The sequence below is a fragment of the Limulus polyphemus genome, unplaced genomic scaffold, assembly GCF_000517525.1.
Source record: "Limulus polyphemus unplaced genomic scaffold, Limulus_polyphemus-2.1.2 Scaffold1181, whole genome shotgun sequence".
Classification (NCBI taxonomy): Eukaryota; Metazoa; Arthropoda; class Merostomata; order Xiphosura; family Limulidae; genus Limulus; species Limulus polyphemus.
This window is the reverse complement of record NW_013666791.1, coordinates 224,382-236,863: the sequence shown is the minus strand read 5'-3', so window position 1 is coordinate 236,863 and position 12,482 is coordinate 224,382. Positions and strand designations below refer to the sequence as shown.

Here is a 12,482-nt window from a genome sequence, read left to right as displayed (position 1 = left end):
TGAACGCTCACACCCTTTTAATTATGTTTGAAATTATGAACATTGCTCAACATCATGAAAATTAAACCTTATTTTCAATAAGCAATCCTGAAAAATATTTGGGGGTGCTTAACTTTTTTCCAGGTGTATATTAATTCGGGAATTTGTTTTATTAATTAATGAATGATCACCCTTTTAAATATCTACTTACAAATTTGATGTGTGAGTTGGATTTTATATAATCTAAATTGATCATAAAAATAAGTTTCTATTTTATTACTATTTCTGCTATTTTACTTTATTTTCTTTCATTTTTTTTATACGTAGTTTAAGTATATGACATCAGTTTAATTCTCTGAATAGGAGTACTTTCATAAAAGTGATATTTCATGTGTAAAACTAGTGTAAATGAGCTAGTTCGTTTAAAATACAGAATATAAAAATACTGGTGTGTTACAAAATGTTTTTACTGTAATTTTTGTGTGTGTATATATAGGAAACAAAATCTAAAAACGAAGAAATAGTGTAACGAAACACTTTGCTTGAATGATTTCAATAATAATTTTCACCACTAGGTGGTTAGTTTTATTGTTGCACAAGCCACAAGAAATAGTGTTCCGCTCCAATGAATATCATTTTTGTGCACTAATACACAATTATATAGAACATTGAGTCTGTTATAAAACCTTCTATTCGGGCGTTAAAGTAGTGTATATTTAGGACACCAAGGAAACAATATCATATTTTTTTTAGCCTTCAGTTTATATATTGCCCCTGTGACTCGGTGGTATGACACATTGTTCGTAATATCTTTAAAAATAAGAATGTTTTAAAAATAGCTTATAAAAAGAGTGTGATTTTGAATATATATAAAGTGGAGTAGTTGACCTGAACGTCTAATTCTATAATTTCAAATGTCGATAACTTGTAGTCAAACTACTTCATTTAACAGATCCTGAGAGAAGCGTACTTAATTAGATATTCAGCTTTTTTTAAGCATTGTAGGTAAGATTGAATATTATTTAAAAAACTATATATAAATAGACCTCCTTTGTAGAATTTCATGAAAATTAGAATGTTCAGAGTACAAAACAACTCGGATTTTACATTATTTTCAGGTGGATGACCATATGCACAGGGAGATGTTAACTACAGTGAGACAGTACATGAATAATACACCGATAACGGAAGCCTGGGACTTGGTGCACAAAAAAGTAAGAGAACACTGGAATAACATTGTTTTTTCCTTTTAATTTATTAATTTTTTGCACCGGTTTCATGACTTCAAAGGTCACTCTTCAGGAAATAGTTTTACTGATATGTTTTTTTCTTTTCTGTAAGTCTTAGTAACTGTTTTCACAGTTTCACAATTCCTACAAGCAAAAGTACCCGTCCCCAGTGACGGAAAAAGTTTAAGTTAATCTATCAGTTCAAATCATTTCATGGACTTTTAAAAAGGTTAATTGTGTTGAACTCTAGGTTTCACTCAGAGCCAAAGCCTTCATACCGCCCATCACGACGAGTAACAAATCATTTTATTTCTTGCATTTAAGTTCATACATCATTCTGTGTTGTAGCCAACAGAGTGAATAATTCCTCTCGTGATTTATAGCATTCGAGGCCCGGCATGGCTAGGGGGCTCGACTCGCAATCTGAGAGTTGCAAGTTCGAATCCCCATCACACCAAACATGCTCGCCCTTTCAGCAGTGACGATCAATCCCACCATTCGTTGGTCAAAGAGTAGCCGAAGAGTTGGCGGTGGGTGGTGATGACTAACTGCATTCCCTCTAATCTTTCACTGCTAAATTAGGGACGGCTAGCGCAGATAGATCTCGTGTAGCTTTGCGCAAAATTCAAAACAAACAAACAAATTATAGTATTCGCAAGTTTTTTACAGACGTCGCGACAGTACAGCCTGCAACATTAAGCGTCCGTTATGTGATGTAATTTTAGTTTGTACTGTCTGACTGACAGACAACACACTACTAAACCTTACTTAATGATTAATATTACTAATTTAATATACTCTTCTCAGGATTTTATTTCAAATAATTAGAATGTATTATTTCAATATTCCAGTAAATCTTCGCTCTGTGCGATATATTCGGCCGTAATCTGGAATTTTCTTTCTAGAAGATACAAGTTTTGGTTGTTCTAATAATTTTCGGAAAACTGTACTTCATAGTTTTAGGTAATAAAATTAATTATACTGAACATATTAATGCTGATTGTGGATTTCTAGTAGTTTCAGGGTAAAATGTGCAGTAAAACTTTGATTATAACTAGTTTCTATGAATAATGAAGTAAATTATATAAATTATATAATAAAGCATATCGATAAAAATTATTTTGCGTTCAGGTAAAAATGAATAAAAATCCATTTATTTAATCTAATTTTTATTTTCAAGTTCGAATGCTGTGGAATGAAACAAGAAGGAAGTTCGCGACAGCCGTACAGAATTTGGGTGGACGTGAACCCCAACTTCAAGGTTACGGGTCCACAAGTTCCTTCTAGCTGTTGTAAGTCAGAAACGGTGATACCCCTGTGTCAAAAGATCCCAACCAAGGAAACCGCGTGGATGAAAGTAAGATTAATCTAACTAATTGTAGAACTTATTTAAATAAAGCTAAAAACCTAAATTTCCGTAACATAACAACTACGATCGTGTAAACATGGGGGTCTGCAGACATTTTTTCCAGGGAGTGGCAAAGTAGTATGAAATTGTGAATTTAATAATAATAATAATAGTAATAAATTCATAGACATGTGCTGAATGAATAAAGAAAGAATTATGTTTCTCACTTTCCGGGGAGGGGGGGGGACAAGTAAGCTTACCGACAAAATGCATTCTGATATTAATATCCACGTTTAATATTCATTGAGTAAGCTTTCAACATAATTGTTAGATAACAAAAATTTGGACATCAGTTGAGTTTGTTTCACCCCCCCCCCCTCTCCCCCGATATTTTACGTATCTTATGTGGCCCGGCATGGCCAGGTGGTTAAGGCGCTCGACTCGCAATCTGCGGATCGCGGGTTCGAATCCCCGTCCCACCAAACATGCTCGCCCTTTCAGCCATGGGGTCGTTATAATGTGAAGGTCAATCCCACTATTCGTTAGTAAAAGAGAAGCCCAAGAGTTGGCGGTGGGTGGTGATGACTAGCTGCCTTCCCTCTAGTCTTTCACTGCTAAATTAGGGACGGCTAACACAGATAGCCCTGGTGTAGCTTTGCACGGAATCCATAACAAATAAATAAACAAACAGTATTTTTTATGTATTGAGAACATACTCCAAGCTATATATAATTAATTGTTCGTTTTTTGATATAGGGATGTTACGACGAACTAAAGGAATTTGTTAAAAGACATGCTATTATTGTTGGTGGGATAGGAGTAGGAATTGCCTGTATTTTGGTAAGTACTTCCGTTCGAAATTGTACAACCAAAAAAATTGTTTGTATGTTGTTAAATATATATACATTTATTATTCTTTTTAATATTCAAAATACTCACGCGGTGATATTATTAGTATCTCTGAATAGTGTGTTTTGCAAGGTTTAGAAATATACATGAATTTTTTTATGTCAATATGCTTCTAAAAAGCTCGTGGAAATCATCCCTAGTTTTTCAAAATAAGTTGAAATACTACTTATGCTGCTCGGATGTAATGTTGGCTACCCTGTGGCTCGGGTGTAAGTCCGAGGTCTTAAAGTGCTCAAAATCTGGTTTCGATACCAACAGTGGGATAGTGTGGGTTTGTGCTTGGTAATAAAGAAATTAAATTGAAAAGTGTGTTTACAAATATCACTCTTCAAATTCTCTTTCCGACGCCCGTTCGTAATAAGGCCATTTGGAGGATCATTCGTGGCATTCTAATATCGATATAACTTTAGGCTGCTAGAAGCATTGTTCCCTAATTAGTACCAGGAAGTTTGGATTACTATTGATATTCAAAAATTCTTAAAATATACTACTGTTACATCACTTTTAGTATTTTATGGAGTTTTTCACGAATGGTACATTTTTATGTATTTTATCCTCTTCAGAACATCCCATTGGTGGACTTTACGTCTTCGGAATAATATTCAAAGTGATTAAACTATCCGGAGTTGCAATTGTTTATCGAGATTGATGTTTTATAAATTACAACGTATTTTTCTAGTATTCCAAATACGTGACCAGGTGGTTAGGGGGCGCTCAACTCGCAATCTGAGGGTCGCGGGCTCGAATCCACGTCCCACCAAACATGATCGCCCCACTTTCAGCCGTGGGGGCGTTATAATGTGACAGTCAATCCCACTATTCGTTGATAAAATAGTAGCCCAAGAGATGGCGGTGGGTGGTGATGGCTAGCTGCCTTCCCTCTAATCTTTCACTGCTAAACTAGGGACGGCTAGCGCAGATAGCCCTCGTTTAGCTTTGGCGAAAGTAAAATCAAATCGACCCTTTTAAAAGAGCAAGATGGCATCTCTTATTTTCCTAAATTATTGGAAGCTATTGAGCAAAATATAATACGTCAGTAGCTACTCGCAATGTTTAGAAAAATTTCAATGTACTTCTAACGTATATCCGAAACATTAATTTTTTAAATAAGTTGAAGGAATAATAATAATAAAAAATGTATTATCATTATTCGATATTTAATAACAATGTAGATAAATATTTGCTGTTAATCAGTAACTTAAAAACATTGAACTTACTCACTTGCTGATAAGTTGTTTCTGTAATAAATTATTCCCTTTTTTTGTTACTTTTCAGATTGTGGGCATGTCTTTCGCTTGTGCTCTCTTCTTGATGATAGGAAGATAAACGTTTTAGCATTTAATTCAACCAACAACAGCAACATCCGGGTATTTAGCCACAAAGTTAAATTGATTTGTTTTAATTTTGGATTCAAAGAAACCATCCCTTAGCCAGATCGGGAATTGCAAAAAAAAAAAGAAAAAGAAAAGTGCCTCTATTTAATCTGCTAAAATCTCAGACCAAGTTATAACTATTGCTTCAGTGGTAAACTGTGTAAATTTCATAGACTGTTTTATTTCAAATATGCAAACTATTAAGATTTAGTACGATTTCCTGGAAATGCCTACTCGACCAAGAAATATTTTTTCTCCACAGATATTCGCCGTTCATTCCATTTTAGTATCAGAAGTGAAACTAAATGTTTCGTATCTTACTGGACTTTATATGTTCGCTAGCTTTGCGTACCTTACAACAACATTAAACGAAGGTTCGCTAGCTTTGCGTTCCTTACAACAACATTAAACGAAGGTTCGCTAGCTTTGCGTACCTTACAACATTAAATGGAGGTATGCTAGCTTAATGTAACATTTAATTTAACTTATTTCAAATGTAATCTAAAAGTCAAAATCAAGCAGGATAACAGCCACGAGATTGACGTGCTAGAAAATTCAAATTCCACGTTTTTTTTGTTTATGTCTCCAAATTTAAGATACTTACGTCACAAACCCGCTAGCGAACCTTCGTTTAATGTTGTTGTAAGGTACGTAAAGCTAGCGAACCTTCGTTTAATGTTGTTGTAAGGTACGTAAAGCTAGCGAACCTTCGTTTAATGTTGTTGTAAGGTACGTAAAGCTAGCGAACCTTCGTTTAATGTTGTTGTAAGGTACGTAAAGCTAGTACCTGAAAGGGCATTTAAAATTAGGTTTCATTTAGAACTTTGTCATGCATGTTCGATGACGAGGAACCCACTTTGAGACTAATAATGGCTGGAGACGTCTTGAATGGGTAATGAAGAAAAACATAACAGCAAATGTACAACGTTTCGACAAAACCTGATGATGACAAAACCTTGTCGAAACGTTGTACATTTGCTGTTACGTTAAACTTATATTAAAGTTTTTCTTCATTACCCATTCAAGCCGTCTCCAACCATTATTTGTCATGTATGATTCTTCACAATAGAATAACGGTAAGTAGTTTAGAAAGTGAATTTTTTTCAAAACCTGTACAGGTTGTCATACAGATAGTAATACCCCACTTATTTATTAAGCGCGTAGAAAGGGAAATAACATAAAAATTGGATCTAAAAATACTGAAATGTATGTAATATGTTTGGAAACTATGCCTTTACTGTGCTTCTGGTTCAACTCCATTCAGAACTTCCGGTATTTCTTTTATGCTCAGGCTTGTAACTTGTGGAAGAAAATCCCCTGTAGGTTTTTGTTTTTGTGAGACGATGTTCTGGAATGAAACAAATGTATTTATAACTTGAATTTAAATATAAAACATGGATATGTCTGGAACATTATTATAAGTATATATAGTTCGTTGCACTTTTACTTAAAAATTGGAATCGTAGAACGTTTAGAATTTTTACGATTTCTCAAAAGTTTAATCCGTTATTCATTATGTCTGAAATAACTTTCGTAATTGAATATAAAACCCGGTAGATAATCCAAACGATGGTTTCTTACCCTCTTTCGGATTAACCTCCCCTGTATTAAAACTAGTTTAATTTGGACAACTCGTGATATGAGTGCGCGCGCACACACACACACAAATACGACACATGTTCTTGTTGTTCTTTTACGCATCACAACCTTGTTCATTTTGCGTACTACGTAACTACCGTGAAATAGGGCGCGAATATAGTGTGTTACTGAAATCCAGTTTAGTTCAAAGTCCACTTTAATTGCTTCCCTTCTTCATAAAAGGGAAATTCTTGTATTCAATAAGAAAAAATATACAAATATACTTAAACATAAATGTTAGCTATTTATTTCGGAGTTTGTGAAATTTACATTAACACGTAAAAAAAATAAATCCTTGTATTAATTACTATATCATCTGTACGATGCCACGAACGCAGTAACTTTATTACCCCCCCCCCTCCTTTAGGTGGGGGGTGCTGCTACTTGACCTAAACTTCGCGTGGCTTGTTATTCGGTTAAACCTACCTTAATCTTTTTCATTCAAGTAGTTTGACAAAAACAAAATACTGAGCTGTTTCAAATCATATTTTGAGGTTTAAAATAGTATTAAAAAAACCCACTATTTGATTTTTTTTATGTTCTCATTTCGCCCGTTTGATACTGAATAGTGTTCTTAACATTTTTTTGGTACCAACAAAAAACACTTTTTTTGTCGATATTCGATAACTCACTTAGAATAGTCTAATTGCACGTTCGTTTTCTGAACACTTGACATACATGTATTTTTTTTAGTATTGCATCCCTCTGTTGGCTAAAAACATTTTAGATGTTATAATAGAATAGCTAGGTGATCTATCTATCTATCTATATTTGCTTACACAGTCCTAACATATAATAAATACTATGCATGCACGACGTATGTAGATGTTTCTATTTCGCATGCTACGTTGTAAATTCTGTATCGTGTAGTGTAGGACTATTTATTAGTGTTAATAAATGATTTTAAACGGTAATTTTGTCTGTTGTGATGCTTTGGTAATGTTAAAGTGTTTATTATTAGATATTTAATTATCATAAAATCTTTTCTGTTCCTGATTTTTTGACAATACAATTTATTGGCTAATAAAAAAATCACGTGAATGTAAATAGAGAACGATATAGATAGGTAGTGGTTACAAAATTCGTACAAGATTTTTGGAACAACATGGCGGGGCGAACCATGTAACAAATGGGCGAAATATTTTGTGTACATGCAAGGGTTGGCCCTGTGGTAGAGCTGTGGACTTCTGTGCGATAATACAAACTATTTCCCGCACTTTAAGCTGTGGGTGCGTATAAGAGTGACAGTCAACCTTGTGACAGTTGAAATTCACAACAGAACTATACAATGTCTTCTGCGATAGGGTAAATAATATCACGATAATTTGATAACCCATTGCTAAGAAAATGGTTTTTAACCACTTCCAGTTGGACCCAACACTAAACGAGTGAGATAATGTTGTAATCCATCTTAAACTACAATGATGATATATACAATATACAAAGGACCAGCCTCTCACGAAGTAAAATAAATAAATAATTTAATTTAATTAAAATCTGATAAAATGTCTTTTGGTGCAAACAGGGAGGTGTTTCTGTTTTGGTAATTATCCAGACATACTTTTCCATCATTCGTTATTGTAACAGCACTCTGAGAAGAATTAACATTATCTTGTATATTTTACCCTTTTATTGAAGATGTATTTAACTGCCGTTTGTTGATAAAATTAAGGGTTAATCCTCTGATCTTACAACAGGACTTTCCATCTTCATGTAAGTATCCGTAATTCTTAGATCCACCAATGACCCATGATGTCATGTAACGTCCATTAAGCTCGTCGGTAAATTCCCTGAGATAATCTTCTAGAGGAGGGGGGGGGGGTGTCATTAGTTTCGTCTGGAATGTAAACAACACTATCAGTATCGAAGTACAAAACAGATGAACGTAACTTCTCTAGTGCGCGGTACCATTTCAGAAGTGCATGAGCAGATGAAAGCTACCAGAAAGATATTTGTTTGATCTTTCCGAGATAGATAATCGTGCTTGTGTCTCCAATGGAGAGCAATAGATGCTTCATTAACGTAACATCTGTCACAATTTTGGTGTTATCGTTCATTAAGGAGTAATACTGTTTAACTGATGTTACGTAGGCCAGTTGCAATTTGTCTTAAGACATACCTTAACGACCCCGGAAAGAATTAAGACAAAAGTTTTGTAACTGACCTTCGACCCGTATTAAATTCTATATTTTCAGGGGTCAGATGCACACCTTCCTTTAAAACATACTGTTCAATAAATTCCCGTTTTACCTCTGACGTAACGCTGTGAGAAGGCCATTCTGAACTTTTCTGTTATATTTTTAGGAATATGTTTACATAATTTTGAAAAAAAAATGTGTGGATCTTTCAGGGAAATGGTACCTTTCGTGAATTTGTATTATAACCACAATGGACTGCTTTGTTCACGTCTTTGGTAACCCATGTACTGATAAAACTCTCTCATCATCTAAGTGATTACAGGGTGGTGGTATTCTTAAATTGACACGTGTTACAGAGAGGGAAAGATAATTTACCATTACTTCTCAGGGTTAGAATTTTACACTTAATGAAACCGAAATAATTATGTACATCTGAAAACAGTCAAACAGGATTATCGTTTCCTCAGGGTTAGAATTTTACACTTAATGAAACCGAAATAATTATGTACATCTGAAAACAGTCAAACAGGATTATCGTTTCCTCAGAGTTAGAATTTTACACTTAATGAAACCGAAATAATTATGTACATCTGAAAACAGTCAAACAGGATTATCGTTTCCTCAGGGTTAGAATTTTACACTTAATGAAACCGAAATAATTATGTACATCTGAAAACAGAGTCAAACAGGATTATCGTTTCCTCAGGGTTAGAATTTTACACTTAATGAAACTGAAATAATTATGTACATCTGAAAACAGAGTCAAACAGGATGATCGTTTCCTCAGGGTTAGAATTTTACACTTAATGAAACCGAAATAATTAAGTACATCTGAAAAATTTGTTGTGAGATTATGGGATGGCCAACTGGATACTCACAGTACATATTCGTCCATGGATATAGAGATGTAAAGTCAACGTACTTGATCTTTTCACCTTCCTTCAATATACATTTTGTAGCAGATCACATGTGATAGAAACACACGTAAACTTACAGAAGCTGTCAACAATATAAGATTTTAACCTCGCCATCATTAAGGGTATATTGAATATTAACCCACTCAGTGTGGCTGGAACAAAAGTTTCCCCATTGTCAACACTATTTATGCCATCATCTATTGGGTCCGGGCTCATCATCTTGACTAAATGGAGATCTAGCATCCTCTTGTCTTAATGCCTCTTCATCATCATGCATTTGAACACCACTTTCACTATTCAGTAATTAGGGTTACTACACGCCACTCTAGCGAGGCGGGCACAGGTCAGCACGCAGATGTTGTACATACCACTGAGACATCTTGTTGGTTACTGAAGGGTTGAGTGGAAAACATTGAGAAAAACCATATATCAACATTAGGTGGGCTGCCAATAAATATTTTCCAACTCATTTTACTCCCATACACCACACGCGGCAATTTTGAATGACAAGGGGAAACATTTGTACCAGTCACAGTGTGAGGGGGGTGGGAGCACTGGAAAATATAAGTTCCAGCCACAGTACAAGGGTTAACACCTTCAGACTGTTACATGTAGTCTAACCACTGTAAATTACCTGACTATAGTTGTCAGTTATACTGTATCCACGGTTAGGTACAAGAGCTATAGACTTTGGTGGTATCAACGTGCTTCTGTATATAACCATGCATACAGAAGCAACGATCATTTATTTGAAATGGTCGATACCACAGGTGGTGAGAAACTCGTCTCTGAACTGTAGACAGCGTCGTCAGTGTACGTCAACGTCTGATGACAGTACGTAATGGGATAAAATAAATAATGTATGTGTTTCAATAAAGTGTACTTTTTGCATTTTATCGTCATATAAACACAGTTATAAGACTGTGTATCTTCCAACATTTAAGAACATACAACTTTAGGTATAATACCTTTTAATAACATAACTATTAAGAGAAGATGAATCTTACCTGTACATCTCATCTTGAAAATCGACAATGTACCCTTCCTCTCGGCATTGTCGGTGCCAGCCTAGAAGTCTCTTTCTCTTATGGTTATCGCCATAGTGTCGAGTTAATACAAGCTCATATCGGGTATAGGGCCTCCATACGTTAAACAGATGAAAATATCACTTCTGTAACACTCTTAAACCAAACATTTTAGGGAATGATGATAATGACATCGGGATAAAGTTGTAACTATTGATCACCCTAGTTTTAAAGGGTTTGATGACCATTATCTTTCCACCATTAACAATAATGTATGGTTTTATCTCTTGATGGATAAGATAATTTAAACTGAAATGACCCTCAAATCCTTTCATGTTATAAGCTATGGCTGTGTAATTCTTACGTTCCTCAGAAAATAATAACTCGCAAAACTCTTCATATGCAATGTATCATTTAAACACAATCTCTTTACCATTAAAATCATGGACCACACAATAAATCACTTCACGAGTTCCCGTCTATTGGTCAGTTTCAAAATAAAAAACAAATATATTTTTTGGATGAGTCCTTAACATCTTGTTTTTGGAGGAAGCATATATGTGTGTAGAGGATATCAGAATTATTCTACATCCTGCAAAACGTGTTTCCTTACATCTGGGAAATTAAGAACAACGTTTATTTTTATCAGTGATAATGAAACATGTTTTACATTGAAGAACATTTATCACACAATGAAATTGTTTTCCATTTTTAGTTTTGTCTCTGTTATAACAGTTTATTGATTAACAACATCTGTTACAATCAGCACAAATGAGAGGTTGATCAGTCGTTACTATAACAAATATTACAATAACTCGCACAACAATGTTTATTTAAGTTACTAAACCTATTATTACAATCTGAACAGTAATAATGTGCATCAAGGAAACCCTTCATTGATGTTATACCATCAAAATGTTTGTCAGGAAACTAGAGGAAATTGTTTGGGGAATATGATGGTCCTTTGAAGATAACTATTGAAATTATCTGAAGAGACAATGTGTATTCGAGCTTGTGAATGAAGCTCAAATATCATTATCTTTTCTGTTCCAAGGTCCAAATGGAACATTACATGAATCATGGAGTTCACTAGCCTTGCATGTAAGTAGTGACCTTCATTGATCACTAATATATTTATAATTAGATGGCTTTCTGGGATGTGCCAAGCCTAGAATAATAGCCCTGGCACAGAAGAGAGCGTCACTATTCTTTATTGTTAGCACTGATTGTTTTTTCAGATGATCAGCTTTAATAAGATTGATCTTACAACAACCACTACCTACAGGCATTTGTAAAGTTGTGACTTCAATTTTAAATGATTCATCTAATGTTAACCCTTTTTTACTCTGATTAACCTTTTCGATAATTGACAGGATCATGCCAGGTGAGAACACAACCTCGTATTTTAAATATGTACTAATAGGTTTATCTAATTGTGTAGAGAACATACTAGCTCTGACCTTATCTTTGGATGTGTTGTCTCGCCCAGTATATTCTGTACATTATCATTAAACGAATTTAGAATGTTAGTGAGAGGCTGCTCAAATGAGTCTTCTTTGAATACTTCATTAAATGTAAGAGAGATGATATTATATTTTGTTACATGTCTCGACAAAGTTTTGGTGATATTAAATGCCTCAGCTCTGGGACATTTAACTACATGTCTGTTAAGGAAAAGAAATGTAGAATTAATGACTCCAATATGTCAAATTAATATAGTTAATTAATATTAGATATACACTTACCCCAGCTTCACTATCTTTGGACAAACACTTCATCCCACAGTAACTCTCGCTGTTGTTCATAGTGTGTGTGTTTACTCTTTCACTTTTAGTAGATGGATTGAAACCAAGTAAAATTTAGATGTTTTTTATACCACATTTAATTGGCTAAAGGTATACTTTATAAAACACAGGGCATTTTCAT

The 12,482-nt window shown here is 34.4% G+C and overlaps 1 protein-coding gene across 1 annotated transcript in view; it reads left to right on the top strand.

The window, feature by feature from the left end:
* The window catches only part of LOC106462488 (CD151 antigen-like), a 15,649-nt gene extending 10,858 nt beyond the window's left edge, over positions 1-4,791 (top strand). The window contains exons 4-7 of the mRNA XM_013922414.1: positions 1,098-1,193; positions 2,389-2,565; positions 3,313-3,396; positions 4,741-4,791. Of these exons, the coding sequence (XP_013777868.1) occupies positions 1,098-1,193; positions 2,389-2,565; positions 3,313-3,396; positions 4,741-4,791 (408 nt within the window). The remainder of the gene's footprint in view (positions 1-1,097; positions 1,194-2,388; positions 2,566-3,312; positions 3,397-4,740) is intronic.
* Positions 4,792-12,482: the final 7,691 nt, after the last annotated feature.